Genomic DNA, 23403 nt, shown 5'->3' with positions numbered 1-23403 from the left:
GATCCACTAAAATACTTTCACACAACTCTGAAAATAAGTGTGCCAAATACAGTTGAAAGAGGACCAGAAATATGTTCTCTCTCAAAGCCTTTTCACCATCCTAGTGAAAATTTGGAGATACTATCTAAGATTGTATCTCACTTCCCCTACCCTGAGCAAAAAAAAAATTTTCCCCTTAGTCTGATGCAAACTGGTAGAATTTTGGTGTTTTGTATTTTTTCTTACCTTTTGAACCAAAGGAGCTTTTAAGCCATCTGATTCCATTCTCTCTTGTCCATGAAAGAGCTTGAATTATTCTATACGACTTTTTCTGAGGACAGTTCTGCTGAGTAGGACTAGGGGTGCTGGTGGATGAGAGGACCAACATGACCCAGCAATCTGCATTTTGCAGCCCAGAAGGCCAGTTGTGTCCTGGGCTGCATCAAAAGCAGTTTGGCCAGCAGGGTGAGGGAGGGGATCCTGCCCCTCTACTCTGCTCTTGTGAAAATCTTCCTGCAGTGCTGTGACCAGCTCTGGGACCAACAAGAAAGAAGACATGGGCCTGTTGGAGTGAGACCAGAGGAAGGCCACAAAGATGATCAGAGGGCTGAAGCACCTCTCTCTCCTATGAAGACCAAGAGAAGGAGCTGGTTTGGAGCTATTTAGCATGGAGGAAAGGCTCCAGAGAGACCTTATACCAGCTTTCCAGTAAGTAAAAGGGACCTACAAGCAAGCTGGAGAGGCTTTTTTTAAGTGTCTTTTAAATAGTGATGAAACAAGGAGAGAATGGATTTAAATTGAAAGTGGGTAGATTTAGATTAGATATCTGGAAGAAGTTCTTTACTGTGAGGGTGATGAGACACTTGAGAAGGTTTCCCAGGGAAGTTGTGGATGCCCCATCACTGGAAGTGTTTCAGGCCAGGTTGGAAGGGTCTTGGAGCAAAATGGTCTAATGGAAGGTTCCCCTATCCTTGGGAAGAGGGTTGCAAATTGATGATCTTTGAGGTTCCTTCCACCCCAAACCATGATTCAGTAACTCCCTGAGCTAAAGACTTACTGGTAGCATATCTGATGGATGCACTAAAATGCTGGAGAGGATAGGAGAGATAATCTGAACATGAGCCAGTTTAACAACCCTTGGGAGAAGCAGACCATGCTTTGAGCCCTGATGAGAGACTATCAGCTCAGCAATCCCAAATTTGAAATTTTCTAAAAAAAAATTTAATTCTAAAGCTTCTAAACTGTAGGCCTCCATCCTGGTATTCTCATGATTTTACCATAATCCATCACAGCTAATTATATTAACTTTCTCAATTTCATGCCATATGTATGCTTCATTATCTCTGCAAGAGAAGTCAAGATTTCCAAAGGACAGTCTCTTCTTTAAATTTGAATATATTTTATTTTTTAAAATTTATTTTATCATTGTATCCTACTGATGCATTTAGTGATGTTGTCAGATAACATCAGATAACAAGAAAATTGGTTTTTTCTTTGTCTTCCCTTTGTAAAACTCAGTTAAACAATGTTTCCCCTTTCACAACTGAGAACCTTTCCCAATGACACAGTTGAAGTTAAAACCAGTTGAAAGGGAGTGGGAGCTTTTGTTGGGATCTGGCTGGAAATCACTGCTTAGTAGAAGGCTCCTACGTTTTCCACAAACACTTTACAAGGCAAGGAGGAACTTTAAAGAGGAATGACAGCAAAAACTATTGGAAGATTAATGAGGATCCCTGCAGCCTGGTCTTTTATGGATCACCAGCTTTTCTTTCATCAGCTATATTTACTCAGCAAGTAAATCTACTGCTAAAAATATGAAAAGCTCTTCCACAAGCCTGTTTAAAGGTAAGAGACCCTAAACAAAAGAGTTAACAGCATTCTAACAACAAAGAAAGCTTTGAGGGTGGGGAGGAAGAAAAAACCCTTAGGAAAACCTTCATCTTGCCTGTCAATTAGTCATTTTGCTATTCACTGCATTGCAGCCCCTGAACTATCTTTTCTCACAAATGGAAAGAATACAACACAGAGTGGTTAATCATATTACTGCATTGATCTTTTATTAAGCAATATGCTGAACCTCTTGGATTGTTATTAAAACTAAAATGTGTTTATGGCATACAGCATGTATATCTAGCCTTCTGGATCAAAGTATCTCCTGGCACTGTCACATACTAATGAGAAGAGTTGAGCTCAGAAAGTTCACACTCATAAGGAGAAACAAAATTTTGTATATTATACATTTTTAATGACTTGTCTCAGTCCCGATTTTAACTTGTAATAAATTACATTTGCAACTTATTACAGCAAATGGAATTTGCAATCATACAAAATTGTCCATGGAAATAGCATTTTATTGACAGAGTTTTCTCATGCGTTTTTGCTATATTCTTGATGACATGGTGGTGATTCACTCTGTTAAAAATTATCATCTAAAACATAAAAGTCCACTCTTATTTCAGGCCAAAAGATTTTCCTTGTGCTTTGCTCATCTGTTATAAGGCTCTCCCACATGTGAAAAAACTCTGTAGTCCCTGAAGATCAAGCCCAGCAGGTATGCTAAACTGCAGCCGAAATTTTTGCAGAAAACTACTCTCTTTGTAGAGAGTACAAAGTACATTTTCACTAAGGAACTAAGCAGGAGCAGGGCATGGCTCTAAACAGGGACCTGTGACCATCTATAGTCTATTCCACCCACACTTGTAATGCAAGCAGAGGCTCAGAGAAGGAACTGCCTGGAGTGGCCAGCACTAGCTCAGATGGGGGACAAGGCAGCGGGACTGGTTACAGCATCTGTTTTAGAAGGGAGGAAATGCAAACAGCAGTTTGCGTACACCAAGCACGTGGCCTCTTTTATTTATTTGTGTGGATGTAGTTTTTGTTTGCTTTCTGTCGCATCTAAAAGCGACATTTATATTTCGTGATGTTGTCTCACTCTTTAAATCATCTTCATAGCCGTTTAGCAGGTTTTTGCAGTATATTCCTCATATTAGTGTTCAATATATAATTACAGTTGGTTGAAGGATTTTTTTTAAACAAACCCTCTTTATTAAAATTAATGAATAAGCAGATAAACATTTTCTAACTAAGGTATTTCTCTGAAAACAGAAATCCGCCTTAATTTTTCTAATTTCTCTTTGAAAGGAAATAAAATTCCACCACCACCAAAAACCTTCAAATAGAAAAGTATTTTCATTTTTCTTTTGGGATTTTCCTGTAGGAAAACAAAACATACAGATTTTTCAGTACAATCTACTTTTTTTTTTTTGTACATTAAGTACAATCTTCATTTTATTGCACAACTATCAGTCAGGTGCCTTTGGACACAGAAAATCCTGCAGACTACCAGGTTCCCTACAAATATACCACTGTAAGATGCAAAACACATGTTTGTGCTTAGGTCCCATGATCTGTTACAGAGGGTAGGCTATGATTTTAGTAGAAAAAAACAGAGTGAGACAACCAAACTGGCAGAATTTATACCATAACATTTCCAGTTACATCACTTGGCTGGTGAAACTCACCTAAAAGCTGTGGCGATTTCAGCATGCTTGTTCAAAATATACAACAGAAGGCACAATTGGAGAATCTTCTGTATTTTCCTCAAAGGCACATCAGAGCTTCTCTCTTGACTAAACTGCCTTCAGCCTGCATGGTACAGCACTGTACCCACAGAAGGCACAAGTGTGCATATGGGAGAAGAGTGGCAAGGCACGCACTGCCTGCTGATTGCGCATCAAAATCAGCTCACACCACACATTCCTGTAAGGTGATATCATGCTTTCCAATCATCCCAAGGTATGCTATGAGACTGCCTCAATTCCAGTTCTTCTCCTAACTTCTGTCCTATTCATAGCAAGAAATCCTTTAACATGCCTACACAGAGGCTTTCAGTTTTAGGCTGTAAGCATGAGAAATAATACAGGTAAAGAGTTAAAGAAACACAGCTCAGCAGCTACTCATACAAGCAGGCTAGGGACAACATAGTCAGATGTGGTTCTCTGCTCAGTCTCCAGGGTCTTGTAATTTTTTCTGTATATCTATAAGAAAGAAGGATTTTTTTCCACCAATATTTTGTTTGTGCTTATGCTTCTGGCCCCAAAGACTTCCTGCTGCGTACACCAAGCACTGGGCCAGCCCTGAGCACTCACATGCTACCACTGTGCAATATACACCTTCAGTCGAGCTAGGCTAATCAAAAAAGAATAATTCAAATGCAGCATATTCAAATGAACTCTGCAGAGAAAGAGCGAGCTAAAGGACCTTTTTGATAACATTTGCATGTGAATCATTAAGCAGATGCAATGCTTAGAATGAACACTGCTCAGTAACTCCTCTTCATTTTTTGTTGATTAGGCTATTGGTTAACAATAGTTCTCAAACATTTAGATATGTTTTGAGTAATGAATCACTGACTGCTTTTGTTAAAGTCTGGATAGATCAATATATTTTAGGCCAGAAGTGATGTCTGTGATCCTCATGCATGTTATGAAGTTATTTCTATTGTCAGTATGTGGGCGTTTTTTTAAGTCCTACAATAGAGATTCTAGTCCATAACAGACACAGATACAATGGAATAAATGGAAATAATCCTCTTTTTTTAGAAATACTTATATGTGTTAAAATATATGGAACTTTTTAAAACAGTAACTATCTGCACAAATAACCTTTACATTTTTCACATATCACATCTTTCAGTCTCAAAAATCATCAGCAATCACAAGTTAGCATAGACTTACCCATGAATCTCTGTGAAAATTTACTGTTTGGCCACATTAATTCTGGTTATACCACACCAAAATGCAGAAGAGACCACTGCATACTGCAGAGAGACCTGTAGCACATTCTAACATTTACAGATGTTCAGTAAGTTTATTTTTTAAATAAAATACCACTGTTTAAATACCTGGGAAAGAAAATACATTTAAAAGAAAGTTTCGTTAAATACTTATTTGTCTGTTCACTAAATGCACTTCCCTTTATTACCATTTGCTTTGGTTTCGTCCCTTTTCAAATTTGTTTTTATACACTTAGAAGATCACACCATATTTTAGCAAGCTTCTACTGTCCTCAGCATGGCAAACATTGTATAAAGACAAACAGCAAATGGGTAAAAAGTGACACAACATAATTACTCTCCACCTGAAATATGAGGTAACTTATTCCTGAATAAAACAGAAAGGTTTTTTTCTCCACAATACCTTAAGCATCAACTGTCTAAATTAATCAAGCCATCAGCCTAGATTTAAACTATCATAAATGCTGTTTTCTAAATAGAGTAAAACAAAAGATCATGCAATTTGTTGTTCATAAATTCTGTCTTCTACACAAACAACAGATTTGTCATTTTCAGCACAATAACCATGTCATCAATAAACTTGCCACTGCATATTGAATATCTTCCTTCCATGAACTTTGTTTTCTTTTTCAATCTACTTATTCAAATCTAGTTCCTTGGAAATTCAGCTTGAGTTTTGGCTGTAGTCAAGTTTGCCACCTAAGATGAATTGAGAGTTGTGGTTAATGGAGACACTTGCTGTCTGGTTGTACACATAGATGACACATGCCAGCCTCTTGTTCAGTCACTGCAAGGTTCCCCTGTGGCAACTGGCAGGTTCATTTGCAGGTTGATTTGCCAGGTAGCAGGATCTTCAGTGCGTGCCTATTCCAAGGCTACTATTAAGAAAACAACTTTTCAGCAATAGTGGATAAAAGAGTATCTTATTTTTATCTTATGAAAGAGCACACCCAGGACAGCCAGCCAAATACTGTGTCTCTTCAGGAACATAGCCTATGCCCCCTTATAAACCAGGAATTGTTACATATATGATGTGCAGGTATCAGCATAGATCTATACACTGGTCATTCAAGGCTACCAGCTCTAGAGGTAACACCATCTTTGTCAGCTTGAAGGTTTGGCTCTCTCAAGCTGGATTCTCCCATTTGGAACTGGCAAGCTTCACCTTGATTACATATTTCAGTTCTGTCCAAACCAACCTCTAGCTCTCTTGTCAGTTTGAATAACCTCAAAATATCTATGTGCACTAGTAAATAAAAGAACAGTGTGCAGTGTTGCCAAACATCAACTATTTGTGCTGTTAGAGCAGAACGTGTCCAGGTCAGCTAATACTGTCCTAAATGATTCCTAGGCATGGGAAGATGAAATTCCCCATGGGGAGCCTGGAAGTGGGTACCTGATTTGGTGGCTCAAACAGTTGAGGAGTGGGATACAGAAACTCCACTACCAGGCCACCAGTGTGAGACAACATGCACAGACATGGCTTACCAAGACAGATTTGGCCAAAGTAGGTAAGAAATCACTGCCAGACGCCAGAAAACAGGATCTCCTTATCATCATCTCAATATCATAAAATCATACAACAGTTTGGGTTGGAAGTGACATTTAAAGGCCATCTAGTCAAGCCCCTTGCTATACATCTTTAACTAAACCAGGTTGCTCAGAGCCTTATCCAACATGGAATTGAATGTTGCTAGGAATGGGACACTTACCACCTTTCTGGACATATGTATGTGGGTAATCATCTCTCCCAAGTATGGGACAGTACGAAAGAACGACTGCATCACCTCTAACATCCTTGAGTACAGAGAATGTACTTAGAGATTTCAAAACATGGTTCTGGTCCTCTTCAAAATGTCCTTAAGGAATTCACCCCATCCCTCTCAGAGGCTTCAAAAGCCTGACAGGACATCTACCTTCCTGAGTCATATACCGAAGAACCACAGTACTACTGGCCTTTACACTTGTTGAACTTTCTAGCAATACTTATTTTTGCACCCTAGTGAATCAGCTCTGCAGAAATAGTAGGCTCTGCTTCAAAGTCCTATGAAATCCCAGTGGTCAAACATGTTCTGGACTAGCACAAATTTGGATGAGCTAGAAAACAGGTCTCAATGCTGATTAGTAATGAAATTTAATGACATAACCTAAAAGGATCAGAAGACTGAGCAAAGAATTTCAGCAGTCTTATTGCAGCCCTATTACAAGCTGAACTCACACTAAAGTGGGTGATTCTTTCAGGGACAAAAAGGGAAAAAAGGACAGATCAATCCTTTACGCTATAGAATTATAGTTCTCCTGATCTATTAATTTATGTCCTTTTTAAAAATTATGCGAACAAAAATAGTCATCAACAGAACTTCTCATTTCTGTTTCTTTTGAAGCTGACCAACTGAAAAAGCTAAAATAGATTTTCCTAAAGTTTTGTGAGGAAAGTATAATCCTATAGTGAACAGTGTTAACAGCAAATTTCATCCCAGAGTTAATTTCTGTAGCACATTTATAAATCTTTGAAATACAGGTTTGTAATGGAAATACTGACAGACCCTTAACAATAGTGCTGCTATAATGAGATTTGTCATTTATGATTAATTGAGGATAGTCTTAAAACATCTTTTCTAAAAGCATCTTCTTTCCGTTGGATTCATTCCCCATAAAGCTATATCATAAAAATCAGTTCCCCAATTTCGTCAAGTGCCAGAGACACTCTGCTTATTTACCCTTAATGATAATCCAAGCTTATGACAAGTAATAATTTCATCTGTGTCACTTCAATCAAAGTGATTTTATTGAAAACCTACAAAAGCAAGGTCTAGGAATCTGCAGTGTTTTTAATAATGTATTTCTAATTGCAATATTGTTTTAGAATCTGTGAAATACAAATGGATTTAAAACAAATGTATGCCTAATGATATGATTAAATTAAGAATGATAAAAAAAATGTATGGTTAGCTGAAGACTGTTTAAAAAAAATGTTTCATTCTAAATGTTTCACTTAGTGCATTAATACCACTTTGTGAATGCAGTTCGTTTACTCTAGTGTAATTGAATTTGCTTGTTAATCTGTTTCCAAAAGGTGTTCAAAAATACAGCTGTGCAAGCAAATGGAATTTTACAAAAATGAATATTTATGAAGATCCAGATTTCCTTATTCCCAAAGGAATGTTCAAATTTTATTCTAAATCTTTAAAAAGATTTTTTATCTTGCTTCTTGCGTATATTAGTGATGTGGGCTGCTTATTAATCAATGTTTAACAATGTAATTACAGCTGGTTTTAGTCTTACCAGATAACACAGATTAATAAATGACCTGCAACTAGTGAAGTGTGTAGAAAGGGTAATGAATTCCTTCCATCAGCACAATAATTTATTAGTAATAAACAAAGAGTATGATGAATTAGAAGAATTTGTAGAGTTTCTGAATATTGCACCAAAATTTCCAGATGAAAGCATTTAATCATGCAGTTTTCATTCATTTATTTCCTTTGTAGCAATTCTGTGAGCTATACTATGAGATTTGCTTTTCTGAGCTGTGTTAAGAGCCAGGTTCCAGAGTTTTATATCAGTTCACACTGCTACACACCAACCTTACCTGTCACTGAAGTTAGGTGTAACTTTGATGTAAACTAAGTAAATTCTTTCCATATAGCAAAACAAAATGTAGTCAAGCAAAGCTGTCTCCTCACTGGTCAGAATTATGTGGAATTCCTTTGGACAATATGTAGTTGAAGGTAAAGAGAAGCAGTTAAAGAAGCAGCCTGATTAATCTGATCTAACTGTCAGTGAAGCAGGGTTATCACACATATCTGCATGCTACAGAGATGTAACAGCAAAAAAAAACCCATAATCAAATGGTAGTTTTAAAACAATCTTGTTATTTTAGCCCCTATGTGAACTCTTCTGGCTTTTCATCATTTGGATATAGACAGACACCTTTTGAAATCAAAGCAACATCTTTCTGAGAACTGTATAATTCCCTATGAACAGCAAAACTGAAGGTGAGGCAAAAAAGATAATACAGCATACTCGATGGCATCATCAGCAATTGCACCAAACAGCAACAAAACTGTTAAGTGACTATGACAGTCCTCACAGTGATAACCCAGCACATCCCCTGCACAGCACAGCAGTCTCCCCTTTTTGTGTCTTCTGCTACTCCGCTTCCCTGAGTTGCCCCTCTCTCTAGTTCAGCAGGGCAGAGGAGGAGGCAAGCTGTACACTTAATCTTCTCTCACTCCTCTCATTCCTCCAGCAGTCTTGAAACAGTCCCAGAACAGCAGGAGAGCTATCAGGTAGATCTGCTGTGCCCTCAGGTGAAAGAGGATGTTTGCTGAGGATAGGCATAGCTCAGTGAGGATGTGCAGAAGAAGACAGTTCAAAAATCTCCCATCTGACTGTAGGTTACTGTCTCAACTCCAAGTCAAACTTCCTCAGGCACAACTCTCAGCTTCCTAGAAAAATCAGGTGGAAAGCTCATAGGGGAAGAGGTGGAGAAAGACCTCTCCATCCTCACAAAAGAATGCAGAATTTTTGTTCCTTTTAAAATTTAATATTATCCAGATACTTGATAAATTTTTTATAATATCCAGATAAACAACTTTTGAAAGCTTTAAGTGGTGTAACTTGTCATAAGTTAGATAGCCTAGTACATAGAAATCTTAAAAGCACTAAGTCCAGGGGTCCATATCAGGTAAGGCTCAGGCTCATGACACCTGGTCATTTGAAGCGTGTGTGGAGGACTGTTAAGAGAGCTCAGGACCCACTGTGCTTTGACCAACATCCAGCCCTATTACATATGTGCATCTAAAGACTGCACTGACTTCTATGAGAATTGTATAGGTGGAAGAATTGCAACAGTGACTCTCGAAGTGACACAGTGACATACCCAGGGGGAGCCTGAGGGCACATCAAAAGGGAATTCACAGCAGAAATCAGTGAGAATGTACAAGCTACGCCTAAAAATATGCATAGATTTCAGTAGGTTAGAATAGGCTGTAATGAATTATGTAACTGTCATGAATTCTTGCCAAAAAGCCCCAACTAGCATAATGTTGTTGCAATTATGTCAATTCACAGGAGATAAGAGACTGGCCCTCTGTAAACAGTGTTTCGTGCATGAAGCTGTATTACCCCTACATTCCATTTATCTAAGACTTCTGAATTTATGAGGAAATTATGCATGTAGTCACATACATATGCATATTTGACAAATAAATGTACTGAAAAGTCTCAGTATGAACAGATACGGTACAGTACTTGTTTTGAAAGAAAAGTATCTTAAATAATCTCCTAGTGAATCCAAATTCAGATGAAGCTCTCACCAGCTGCCAGCAGTTACTAACAGGTACAGTAGAGGCAGTGCAGACTTAAAGCTATGTTCTGATTTCAGCAGGAAGGAATGTGACAAACTAGGGTATTTTGCTTAGCCTGATTAAGCACCTAAAATCTAGTTTAATTGTGCTACAGCTGGTTATATGCAAGGCACATTATATGGCAGGACAAAGAGGCTGGAATAGCAGTAAAGCCTCCCTGTTTTTCTCTGCGAGGGGAAAGCCTTTGCATAGGCATGTCGCAAGGAAACCTTCAGAGCACTGACTTGCAAATCACAGTGCAGGGCAAAGCTAAGGGCAGGCTGGGGGAAGGAAGAGTGGTGTGGGACAGGGCTCAAGACAGCAAAGGCTGAAACTGGCCCTGCAGTGCACCAGCCAGCTTTAGAAGTGTACCATAATTTTACAGGACCTCAGAGCATTTCAGAGTACATTGAGGGCATATTCAGCTTACCAAATAAGAAGGACACAAAGGTGACTTAATACTCTTTCAGCCTGCCATGTCCTTTGACTGTAAATCTTAAGAGACACACAATGGCAAATTTTTGGGTGGTTTTGTTTTGGTATTACTGTTTGTTTGTTTGTTTGTTTGTTGTGTAGCAATATTCATTGACAAGCCTGTGACCATTTGGGGGAAAAACAAACTCCCACAACCCATATGGGATGATTAGGAAGATATATGTTAACAATGAAGAAAGAAAAAGAAGCATAGATCTTTTCTGCTGGAATTCAGGAGGCAGATTTATTCTAAAATATCCTTGGCCTGGGTCTGGTAGACTACCTTTTCTTTTTTTTTTTCATAATCTTAATACTGTTAGTTCACTTAGGTAGGTTGATTTCTTACTGTGGGACTTACTAGAGTAATACACCTGTTATAGAAATTTTTCTGGTACTGTACAGGTGAAGTAAGTGAAAGAAATATGAAATCATATTACCTCACAGACAGCATAAATCTGAATTCTTTGGTGTTAAGGTTAAATCTGCCAGATATATCAATTAATTTCCTTTCCTGTAACATTATTTAAATATTTGGTTATATTTGGAAATTAAATAAAGAACAAAATTTAAAGGTGAAGGGAAATAGAACATGTTAATTCATGTGTCACAATAGAAGATGTTATTAATTCATGTATCACAGATTACTGTAATGTTTTGAATTGTACTATTAGAAGGGAAAAAATAAAGTTTAAAATAAATTGATACAAGCTAGTCTTTTTAGTCTACCCAAAGAAGACGGTTAAAACAAAAATACAGTGTGCAATTTAGACACCTGTCTAAAATTGCAGTCTAGCTATGAGATAGAAAACAAAGTGTATTAGAAAATAAATGGTTAATTTAATCATAAACCAAAGGAAAATATAGGATGCTCCAAGATATGTGCTATGAGTAGAAAATATATTTGTTACCTATCAGATTAAGTTGTAGACAACAATGTAGCAAAAGATTATTCAGGGTAGCCAGAATTAAGAAAGGTTATGCACTGGATTAGAAACTCTAAGCAACTGGGCAACACAATGACAGTAGACAGCTGCCATATTATTCGTGAGAAAGAAGGAACACACAAAAAATTGATGTATAAGAAACCACACCCCACTGCACCATTTAGCTCTTTTTATCGCTACAGTTCAAATCAGCTTCTCAAGAAAAAAACATGTGTAAAAGGAAAAATAAAGTATTTCTTGAAATTAGGTGCTTTTCACCTGAAAGAGTCTGAATGATACTTAGTGTTAAGTGTCACTCTCATTCAGCTGGAGTATCACCTAACTCTCATCTAGATCAATGGAACCACTTACACGAGGAAAACATTATCTGAACTGAGGCCTTAGATGGGAAACAACTAAGAATTTGCTTGGCAAATGCATGTAAAATTATATTAATTAAAAGAAAAAAAATAAACCTATTCAGTGGTATGTGGGTGTAATTATCCATTTATGGTGCACAGGATAGAGATAGCTAATCTGGTTGGATGAAGGACAAAAGGGGACTAGAGGCAATACTGAAATACTGTGGTTTATATTTGTTGTACTTACTGATCCAGGCAGGAGTTAGCTTGCCCTTTAGGGTCTACTACAGCAAAGCCTTTTTTCTTCATTATACAACCATGTAGCTTAATTTTACAGAGGATTTACATCATCCCTGCAATTGTATTAGAAGATTATTACTCTAGACAAACCAGAATTGACTGTATAAAGACAGTTTATTAGGTACTTCTATTAACCTTTGTCACACTATGGTAAATACTAAAGAAATCACATCCTGAAACTACAGTTGGCAAATTCAAGCCAAAAGGAAACACATTCTGAATAAATCATTATTTACCCATGAAACATACTATCACATGTAATTTCATATTTAAAGGAGATAAAATATGCAAGGTCTTGTGATTTAGTGTATCTGGCAAGCATCAAGTATCTCAGGACAAAACAAGCTTCCACAAATTAGTATGTGTATTACTTGTCAGAAATCTGGTTTACTTTAATAGTTACTAATAATTACTTGATAATGAGAGATCAGTTTTGGGGAGAGGTAAATCCACAGACAGGACAGAAGAGGCAGTATATCTGCATAGAAACTTGACAGAGTATGAGAATACGTGCAAGATGACAAAGAGGGAAATCTGCAGAGGGTTGTACTCCTGAGAGATGCAATTCTTAAAATTATTCTACTTCAAGGAACACCTTCTCCCATACACTTTGGCAGCTTTCCTGTCAGTAGTGATGCTCCACATCACTACACTTCCTGGATCTAGAGGTGAAAGCACTGGAACTCCTGCCATTGCAATCTGTAGTTTCTCTTTCAGAACTAAATAAGGGTTATTGCATCTGTTCTTTTATCCTTTCCCCTCCTACCTTCTAACACAGAAGGGAGATTGAGAGAAGAGATGCTTTCATGCTCTTTCACAGAAGGAAATTGAGAGATTGAGACTGACTGTAAGAGGAGGTAATATATGGAAACAGGAAATCTACTGGGTCTGATTTTTCACCTCAGCTGGGCTGAAAGAAGAATCTAGGACTGTCACAGATGGAAGTGATTGGATGTCACTTGTGCTGAATAAGAACAGGAAGATACTAACCTCACTGGAGCATATTGCTAGAGTTTATCTGTCACTTACAACTAATTAATTAAAATACGAATTAGCTGCCCTTATGGTCAGGCTCTTCTGTGCACATTTTTTAGTATGACAAATATTCTAGGAAAATCGAAGCTTTAAATCTTACAAAGAATTGAAGTCAACAAGGAGCTTATATATGCAGATACTTGTTTTTGCACCCGAACTCAAAGACACTCCTTTAATTCATGGGTGAGAAAGGCAAATTATCTCCTTTCAGAATATCTCCAGATGCTATCACAGGATGATGGCACTGGCTTGTCCTGCTCCAGCTTCCCAGGGGAAGGTCCACAGCACAATGTGATACACTAACAGACTCTGAAGAACAATCAACAAAGAGACAGCATGCTCTCCAACAGCTCTTGTTCCTCAGTAAAGCAGTTTCCAAATTCAGGTTTATCAGGGGAAGCAATCTCACAGGACCCAAATGCAGCATGTTTTCGACCCTCTACAACTCTGCTGCAGCTTCTCGGGAAAGGCAAAGGCATTTTATGTTCACTGTATATTTAATGTGAATTTAATTTGTGCTGTTCTATTGAATGTATTTCATTTCCATTAAATGCAAGATGACACACAGTCCTACCTCGATTTCCGTACAGTGTTTCTCAAAGTGTATTGAGAAGTCATAGATTTGGAAAATATGATCTATGTATCTATTTAGCACAGTACAACTTTAAATCTCCCTAGAGAAAACTTGACAGTGAATTTTTATTACCATTCTGATATAAGTAAAGACTTTAAAATGTGAAGCTTTATGGCACTATTTTTGATTTGTGTTAACTAAAATAGTTTTTAAAAACCCAAAACCAAGCTGGCATTTTAACTAGAAAAAGAACTTTTTATATGAGCATGCTTTTCAAACAAGCCAGTCCCAATTCTCTACAATTTCCTTATGAACCAATAATATTTATTTACTATGATACAGATACTCTGACTTATAAATGCACCAGATCATCTGAAATTGACAGTGTATGGAAAATTCACCTCTGGTCCAGATTTGGAATGTAAGTGCCATTACATCTGCATAACTAAATGCAAAGTCTGATATAATGATTTATTGCACATACACGACTTACAGGTGAAATGTCACAAAGCCACTGAATTTTATATTTAAAATTATACAAAAAAATTGACAAAAATAGCACAAAAATGTGTACTACGTATTTCTGAGAAAATCTTGTGCATGAATAAAAACTACTTAGGGATTTCTTAGATTAAGACAAAAAAATTCAGGGTTTAGAAGATGTTCTTTTGTTACTTAAATCTAATTTCTTCTTTTGCTACTGTAAAACAGAGTTGAAGGCTTTGGGTTTTTTTCAAAACCAGTTTTAAGGATTGCTCTGTGGACAGAATCAACGCTCAACATCATTTATAGAAACTGTGTCCGAGGCTAACCCTCAACAGCTTTTTGAAACTATTGAAATTTCACTTCGGCCCTGCACAAAGTCAGAAAGAAAGAATGGGTGAATCCTGCAAGAAGAAAATTTGTGAAAATAGAACTTTTCAACAACTTTTGAATTATGCTCATTTCCTTACTTATGCTTGTGTAGCCCTAGAATTCATCCTCTATTTCTTGTGCCACAATTTCAGATTGAGTTGTGGTGAAGATAGATTTAGTCAATTTTAAGGAGGATGAAATTATTTAAGTAGTTCTCCAAAGTCTGGCTAGAACTTTGCAATTGAATGTAGAGAAGTTCAGCTGGTATGAAGTTAGTACCAGCATAGGGAAACTTGGTAATGTCAAGAAAATCATTGAAACTACACTAAAAATAAAAGACAGAATCTGGCCTACAGACTTTGAGTTAGGAGAAAAAAGGCAAAATAGACAGAGACAATCTCAGATCACATTGTTCTTTCCTCATTAACCATTTCTTTTGGTGGTGCCTGACCAGTACCACATTGATACGAATGAAATTCCCAGTTCCATTTTTTTCCCCTACCTTTTTTCTTTTTTCTTCTCTCAGAGGCTTTGTTACCAAATCTGAGGATTGTAGTCCATTTAGCTTGAGTATTTTTGTTCAGTTGTATTATATTCCTTTTCTGTTTTTCTTTGCAAAAGACCGAACACAGCTGGATGAGATGCAATACAGGATGTGCATCCTACAGAATACAAGGAAGTATTAGAAAACACTACAAATAAACAGAGGAAATGGAAAAATCAAATTCACTAAAAAAAGATTTCAAATTCTTCATCAATTTTGCAAAGACTTAATGTGTAAGAAGCACAAAAAACATCCCCAACACTAACAGACTCTCTCAATGTATATGGAACATTTTGGTGTAACACTGAATACATCCATGACTGAATTAACAAAGCAGTACATATAATATGTCAATTTTATCTTAATTTACAATTATCAGGAAGACAGGTAATTTAAAATTAGTTGATCGGGAAGAAGAATATACACTTTTTTTTAATCTCTTATTTAACTTCTTTATACACTCATGTACACGCATATCATTTGTGTGGTTAACACATTTATGTAACTTTGAGAATCCATTTAAATATGTATGATATGATACATACATCATACACATACAATATTAGATTGTATAAAATAGTACAGTATAATCTATATAAATGCAGATGATTATAAAAATAAGTGTCTGGCCTAATACTATACGCAGGACTGGAATACACCTCATTACTATTTAAGTCTTTTTCCTATAAATGTTTCCATTTAGCAAGTTTCTACATTTTTATAAACATAATCATTCAAATCTCAATACAATTTCTTTAGTACATTCTTCAGGGTAAAAGATGTCTTTTTGGCTTAGTGACATAGTAAAATGCTAGCCCTTCATGCTAGGAAATTGTGGAGAACTAACTAGTTTGAAGACTTCCCACATCGTCGTTAATCACTGTTAAAATATATGCAACGTGAAAACTAACTTCACCCATGAAAATTCGCCAAGAAGTCACAAAATTCCTGCGTGTATTTAAAACAGCCTTTTTAAAAGAGGATAAGCCTACTCATTGTTCTGCACAGCTCCCCTTTCTAAGTACACATGCATGAGGATGGAATGACAGACGACAGAGGATGAGAAAATCAAGAGTCTGTACTATGCCTACACTTGTCATGGTATCCAAAGTATCAACAGAGCATTCTGAATGAAACATGAAAACTGTCATATTCTAAGACATATTAATTATTCAGCAAGTGCAAGAAATACAGCGCATTTTGGAGCCTCTCTCTACACCCTTCTCGGAAGTAACAAGGAGCCCACAGGGAAAGTGCTCAAAGCCCGGAGTATGGTAGCCGTTTATTCGTCAATGCTGAGCATTGTATTATTGTTATTAATCCTAGTAGTAATTCTAATTTTGTCTTACCTAACTAGAGGTTCAATAAACAAACCTCCCCCCCAGTATAAATTCCCATTTATGGCACAACATTTTCTATATCAGGATCCGCATCTGCGCAAGGCGCGTTTCAGATCCTCGCACAATCTTGCCACGAATTGCAATTACACCCCTCGCTCTTCGCTGCCTTCGCTTGCTTCCGAGACGACAGTCACTTATTCTGTTTACATCGCGGTATCTAGCCTTCGAAAGGACACGGCGACACACTTTTAGCGGAGCAGCACGAAACGCGGTTCATGGCGCTCGGTGTCGGCCCCGGGAAGGCTGCTCGGGACAGAGGCGGAGGAGGCGGGGGCCGAGCAGGGGGTGCGGAGCGGGGCCCGCAGCCGGGGCCGCCGCCTCTCGCTGCGGGGGCTGCGCGGCCCCGGCCCCGGCGCGGCCCGGGAGAGGAGCGCTCCCACCGAGCCACCGTGCCCCGCGCAGCACGCTCCGCTCCGCTCCGCTCCTCAGCCGGGGAGCGATCAACTTTTTGTGTCCGTCCCACTGTTGTTTCACTCATTGGAGGAGCGAGGGGTGGGTTTGGAGAAAGGAAAGCGGAGGGGTGGGGGCGTGATGGATCCCCGGGAAAAGCTCTCCCGGTCCGCAGGGTGAGAGCTGACAAGAGAGATTTGGCAAGTTCTTCTCTCCCTCGGGTTTCACTTTTTTTTTTCCCTCCCCCTCCTATTTAAATTGTCTCATTGTTAGAGGATTACACGCGCTTCAGGTTACACCCGGAGAGGGCAGGGGAGAAGCAGCCGCTCCTTCCTCCCCACATAGAATCTATATTGCCATTAACCTGTTCTTCATATTTGGGGCAAACCGGAGACGCGGGGCGGAAAATGCGAACGCAACAGAGGGAAGCGATCCCAAGTGATGTCCGCCCCGAGGAACTTGACTGCTGTGGCAGGGCTGTCTTGGGGAGCCTTCCCACAGCTTCTGTCCAAGTTTCCCTTTCGGTGGCAGCAACCCAGGTGCGCGCTCAGCCCGGCCACGGGCGGGCACCGCGCGGGGTCACCGCCGGGACCCGCCGGCGGCGGCTCGGCTTCGGGCTAAGGCCGGACCCCGGTCGGGACCCCTCTCTCTCGCTGCCCCGGCGGCTGCGACACGGGGAGACCACAAGGAACCCTGGGGGAGGGACGCATGGACATCCGCTCACTCCCTCGCAGAACGATCCGGGCAGATCCAGGGGTGCGGGACAGCGCCGGGAGCCGCCCGAGCTCGCTGCCCCGCTCGCCGCTCGGCCCCTCCGTCCCGGCGCTGCGCCCCGCGCGCAGCCCGCGGCTCCCCGGCACCGGCAGACACCCGACACCGCCGCGCGCTCATTGGCCGGCCCCGCCGGCACCGCCTCCCCGGCCGCGGCGACTCAGGGGGCGGCTCGGCCCGCCGGCCGCCGATAGCTGCTTCCGATTGGTCAGAAGCTGCTGTCAGTCACGTTGAGGGACGGGCCGCCCCGCCGCCGAGGCCCCGCCCCCCCGCCGCCGAGGCCCCGCCCCCCCGCCCTCATTGATATTATCGGCGCGCGGCGCGGGCGGCCGGGCTGCAGTCGGGGCTGGCGGGCGGCCGGCCCGGTGCGGGAGCCGGGCAGCGGCGCGGAGGCGAAAGAGAAAGGCAGCCTGGAGGGAGGGAGCGCCGAGCCACTGACTAGCACAGCAAATTCTCCACCGTCCTCTAGCACCCACCAAGCGGCGGCAGTGGCAGTGGCTAGGAATAGAGAGCTAGAAATATAAAATCACCCCGCTCCTGCACCATGGCTTTCCAAAGTAGGCTCCCTTCTTGGATTATTTTGTGCTCCGTCTGGCTGTTCCGCTTTGCACACACGGGGGAGGCACAGGCTGCAAAAGAAGGTAAGGTGATGCGGAAAACAAAAGTTTGAGCTTATTTATTGCTTTTGCCCACGAAGTCTGGTTGATGGCTTAGTAGGGGACCTTCCTGCCCCTGCCAGCCGCTTGTCAGCCCCCCACTCAGGAAAAAAAAAAAAAAAAAAAAAAAAGACTTTTTAGTTGAGGCGGGAGGGAGGAAAAAGCACAGCATTCACTGGGGGTTGTGCGTATGTATGTGTGAGGGAGCGGGACAACTGCCTTTGCTCCCAGGAATGAGGTTTGCGAGGCATCCGCACGTGATGAGGAGGAACGGGGCTGGGAGAGCCCCCGGGCCGGGTGTCCGTGCCGGGCAGCGTCGCTCTCCCGAGAAGGTGCAGGGAGGGCGGCTCACCTCGCTGCTCCCCGGGCAGGGGCTGAGGGACGAGTTTTAGGGCTCGGGACGTTTGGTGGGAGGCGAGGCACGGCTCGGGGCTGGGGCTGCGGGGCACTCCCCGCCGAGGGCCTGCAGCGCTCCGGCCCAGCGGGGCCGGGCACAGACCGCGGGAAGGAGCATCGGGGTGCAGTTCTGCACGTCCCAGCTGTGCAGGCTGGACACGTATTCAGAGGGTACCATACGGCCTGGCGTCGTGTGCCTGCAACGTGTGTGCTCTCCCCCGGCATCGCTGGAGAGAGGTTTAGGGTTTTTACACCACCTGCGTATCACAGCGGAGCTCCCCCGTCCTCATCAGTCCAATACTGGTATCTGTGTAAGGCGCACCCCGCACATTTGTTTCCCCCGTGCACGGAGACAAACCAGGCAGTTTTGTATCAGAGACTGATGGAGGTGTTTAAAATCAATTCACAGAGCCCATCTGGGAATCTCTTTTTTTCACGCGGAGAAAATCCGAAATGATTTAAAGGAGCTCCCCGCTCGCGCTTGACAGCCGAAGGCGAAGGTCCGTCTCCATCTTCGGGGGTGGGGGAGGACGACACACACGACATGACAGGGAAGGGGGAGTCAGGGCATTTTCGGTGCCTCTGCATATGTATGCGTTTGGGGTTTTCCCCCCGCCTCAGCTGGATGCGTCAGGATTTTTCATCAAACCTCCGGCATGCAATAAAATATCATTTGGAGCTTTAAAAAACGCCTCGATTAAAATGTACTCTGCCCTTAAAAGCCGAAGTCGATGGCGAGATTAGAGAGGGAAAGAAGAAGCAGCCTTTCCGTAGCAGCATTTCGAAAGTTTATTTGGAGGGGCTGTAAAGCACAGAAAGCCCCACGCGGGGAGCGCTAACGCGTAGCCGTGGGTGGGGGGAGAGGAGAGGAGAGGAGAAGGGCCAGGCAGGGAGCAGGGTGCGGACTGCCTGCCCCGCTCTGCCCTACCGATTGCTCCGGGATCGGAGCCACTCCGCTGCTTCCCAGCGGTAGCCTATCCCGGGTTTTTCTGTGTTATACGTCTGTGGGTGGTTATATAGTCATCTATACCCATGGTTGTGCTTGTATAATATCTGTATATTCGGGGAAAATCACCTAACCAAAGGAGGGTCAGGAGGGGGCGAGCGGCAGACAGGAATTGATAGCAGATACCTGCTGCAAACGCAGAAAACTCTCGCGGAAGAAAAAGCGAGTTAAAAAGAAAAAAAAAAAAAAAAAAAAAAAAGGAAAGAAAAGTAAAAAAAGTAACTTTGCACCTTAATCGCTGGCCCCGCCGAAGGGCCGGTGGCGGCACCAGCCCCGCGTGGTTTCCTATCCCTACCCACTGGGTACGGAGGAGAGATGGGAGGGGTAAAAGGCTGGAAAGTTTTCCGAGTTTCTTTTCTGTAGCTCAATACAAGCCGCGGTTAGATGCTGGAGAGGAGCGGGGCAGGGTCCGCCTGTCTATCTAAGCGAGGAAGTGACCGCGTTACCTGCGGAGCCGTTTGCCCGCGGCCGGGACCCTCGGGTCCTGCGCAGACACGGGCAGCGGGCTGGCCTTCGCTCCGTGGCCGCCAAAACTCCGGGCTCCGTTCTGGGGCCGCCGTCCCGGGCGCTTCCTCCCGAAACCGCGGCTGTCGGGGGTGTGGCGGGGGCGGCCGCGGGACCGGCGCTCCGCTGCGGCTCGGCCGCCAAACGCCGCTCTTGGGCGCGGGGGCGCGGCCGCCTGCGCGCAGCTCCGCGCAGCGCCCGGAGCGCCCCCGCGGCTCCCCGCGAAGGCGAGAGGCCGCTGCTCCCCGCCTGCGCGGAGCCCCGCAGAGCCCGTTTCCCGCGGCCGCGCCCCCGCGCTTCGCCCGCCGCCTCTCCGCCTCCTGGCGCTCTGGGTCGCGCTGCGCGGCGGAGCGCGGTCCGCAGCTGCCCCGCGGAGGGACCGCGCTGGAGCCCCGGTGCGCTGCCGAGCGGGAGGCTGCGGAGCCCTGCGGCTGCCGGCCCCCAGCATCTCTTACCCGCACTGCTGAACGAGCCGTGACGGCCGCGGGTCTCCCTCCCCGCGCTGTGAGCTGGGCAGCGGCCGCTGGCTTGGAGAGCTCTTCCCCGGTAACTTTGGATGCCAGAGGGAACGGCACGATTTCTTTGCAAGAAGTGTTTGCAGAGCAGGGGTTGCTGTGTTGGGGCTTTTTTTGTTTGTTTGTTTCTTTGTGGGTTTTCTTTTTGTTTGTTTTGTTTGCTTGTTATCTTTTCTTTCTCTGATGTGATCACCCCTTGCTACGTGATGGAGAATTACTGCCAAATAAAAACTATAATAAATTGCAGCCGTAGTGTGTTGTGCTGGTGCTGAAACGGTTAAATTTTTGGTGGTACCTTTTTTTTTTTTTTCCAGGACCATTATAAATGTTCTTGTTTAACAAGCCGCCGCATACACCACCTGCTTTTCTGTAGAAAGTGTTACAAAGTAAAGGCCCTTGAATCCAACCTTAATGACAGAAGCAGGTAATCCTTCTAGAGGGAGACTATCAAACTTCCTTAATGAGTAGTTCCACTTCATTACTGAAATACAGGCCTGGAAGCTACCGTTTTGTGTTCAGCTAGCATTCCATGTATTACTGTATGAATTAACTTATTAGGCATCTTTTTAGTAATTCACTGAAATTTGGTGTTAAATTCTCCTTGGAGAAAGGGGAAAAGCTAGAATTAAAACTGTTTTGATAGACCTGACAAAAGTTGCTTCAAGTTACAACCTTAAGTCACACATCTAAATATCTTCGACAGTGCAGAAATGCTGTGTTTAAAGTTATAAATAGCTTTATAGCTAAAGCTATATGGAATAGGTTCAAATTAGGAATCCTCCTGAAGAGTTGATGTATTAGGCTATGATTAACCACTTTCAGAGGTAGGGTTACATTTAACTGAAAATAATTGTGGTGCTGCTAGAACTGATGTCTTTTATAAATGTCACCATGACGTGAAGATTTTAGGAAGCTATTACCATAAAGTGAATTAGTCTGATTTTGTGTATGTGAGGTGTGAGGCAATTGCAGAGTCTTTTATTTTCTGTATTCCTGGTTGTCATTTATTTGCAGAATTACTGCAAATACCAAAGGGAAGTATTTTTCACTTTGACACTCAAAAAAGATCATTGCTTTTTCAGTGCGACTCTCGGCAAGGTATAGACTGTGTAAATCACTTTAGAAATGTGTTGAAATGTTTGTGTGTCTGTGTGCTTTAAGCTGATTGTAATAACCAGCATATGGAAAATGTCCCTATGAAAAAGGAGAGGGAGGGAGCTTGCATCTTAATGACTGATTAATAGCATTTCAGAGCACTAAAAAAACCCCTCACTTTGTTTTAAGCAATGAAATTGTAAAGATTTATGTATATCTGCTTATATGTGAATGGTGCATAATAATTTGTCTGTTTACAAATAAATACCTAGTCGTGATTGCAGATAATTTTCTAATAATATGAAGAAGAAATATTAATCTGTACAAAAACTATATTAATTCTATTACTTTTCAAAATTCTTAATTTGTTTCTTAGATTTAAATCCCCTCCTTGTTATGTGTAACAAGCTGTGGAATTTCTTTTTTTTTTTTTTCTTTTTTTTAGTAATATTGCTGGACTCTAAAGCACAACAGACAGAGTTGGAATGGATTTCCTCTCCTCCCAATGGGGTAAGTACTGCAGGCAAAACTTAAGTTCCTAAAGATGAGTAGTTATTTTATCGAAGCAGTTGAAAGACCTGCTTTAAACTAGTTCCCCCTCATATTTCTCTCAGTAATCATATAGAGTGTTTGTGGCTTCTTCATTTTTAGAATGAAACCTCAGGTTACAGCGTACAAATGTACAAGCTAATTAAAAGCAAGTGGCTCTTTGGAAACTTTTGGTACCTTTATGTTTTGTAGTGTATTTCTTTGTGCTGTACAAAGGATTACACTGTATATTTATAACACAGTATTTTAAATCACTTTTTTTCCTTCCTTTAGAAACAACAGATCTGCTTCTGTGTGGAAACTTTCTAAAAATATGTTTTTCATTTTCTGTATAATGGGTGATCATAAATTTGTTTACGATGTTTTCTTTGTAATTGAATAGCACAGATTGAAGTGCTCTAAAATAAAAACATTTATACTGCAGATGTGTTTGAAATGACATTCCAAACTTGAAACATCCCCAAGCCTTGAAGAGCTTGATATCTGGAACTAGGCATGAATTATGTGGTTAAGGCCACCTCCAGCTTGCGTACAAATTAATGTCATGGCATTCAATGAAATGTACCATTGTGAAATACATCATTATAAAAAATGAGATGCTTAGAAACACCAGTGTTATTGTCTTATTTATTATATAAGTAAAGTTGAGAAATGCTGCTTTCAGTCTGAATTAAAAGTGTTACAAAACCTCTTCTTCCTCAATCCTTGAGAAAGGACACTTTCAGAAAGATATAATGAATATATTGTCCTACCTTAACTCAGTCCTACATGAACTTAGTCTGACAAATCATAAATTATATGGACAGTTCTTGCATGGAAACAGTCTTGCTGAATCTATTGTGATGCCTTGCATGAACAAGAACTTGGGGGATCAGTCCCTTAATCTTCAGTTCATTAAGAAATCTGGAGCCAGAAGAGCGTGAAGTGTG

The 23403-nt window shown here is 41.5% G+C and overlaps 1 protein-coding gene and 1 long non-coding RNA gene across 16 annotated transcripts in view; one reads left to right on the top strand and one right to left on the bottom strand.

The window, feature by feature from the left end:
• Positions 1 to 2017: 2017 nt before the first annotated feature.
• On the bottom strand, positions 2018 to 17824 carry LOC111925716 (uncharacterized). Of its 2 annotated transcripts, none has more exons than XR_015283029.1 (3): positions 15151 to 17824; positions 12132 to 12237; positions 2018 to 9225 (listed from the first exon to the last, which is right to left on the bottom strand). It is a non-coding gene; the product is annotated as an uncharacterized LOC111925716 (long non-coding RNA). The 2 variants fall into 2 exon arrangements; XR_015283030.1 differs by having other exon boundaries at positions 2018 to 5652.
• Positions 17825 to 18076: 252 nt separating this feature from the next.
• The window catches only part of EPHA7 (EPH receptor A7), a 166153-nt gene continuing 160826 nt past the window's right edge, over positions 18077 to 23403 (top strand). For 8 of the 14 annotated variants that reach the window (XM_086876559.1, XM_086876555.1, XM_086876554.1 and 5 more), the window contains exons 1-2: positions 18081 to 18394; positions 22371 to 22435. In XM_086876559.1, the coding sequence (XP_086732685.1) occupies positions 18298 to 18394; positions 22371 to 22435 (162 nt within the window). In that variant the 5' untranslated portion in view covers positions 18081 to 18297. Of the gene's footprint in view, positions 18395 to 21144; positions 21255 to 22370; positions 22436 to 23403 lie in introns of those variants that run through there. The other 6 variants (XM_023922233.2, XM_023922229.2, XM_023922232.2 and 3 more) reach the window with 2 other exon arrangements.

The sequence above is a fragment of the Cyanistes caeruleus genome, chromosome 2 (genome assembly GCF_971803275.1).
Source record: "Cyanistes caeruleus chromosome 2, bCyaCae1.hap1.1, whole genome shotgun sequence".
Classification (NCBI taxonomy): Eukaryota; Metazoa; Chordata; class Aves; order Passeriformes; family Paridae; genus Cyanistes; species Cyanistes caeruleus.
This window is presented reverse-complemented; position numbering and strand designations above follow the sequence as displayed.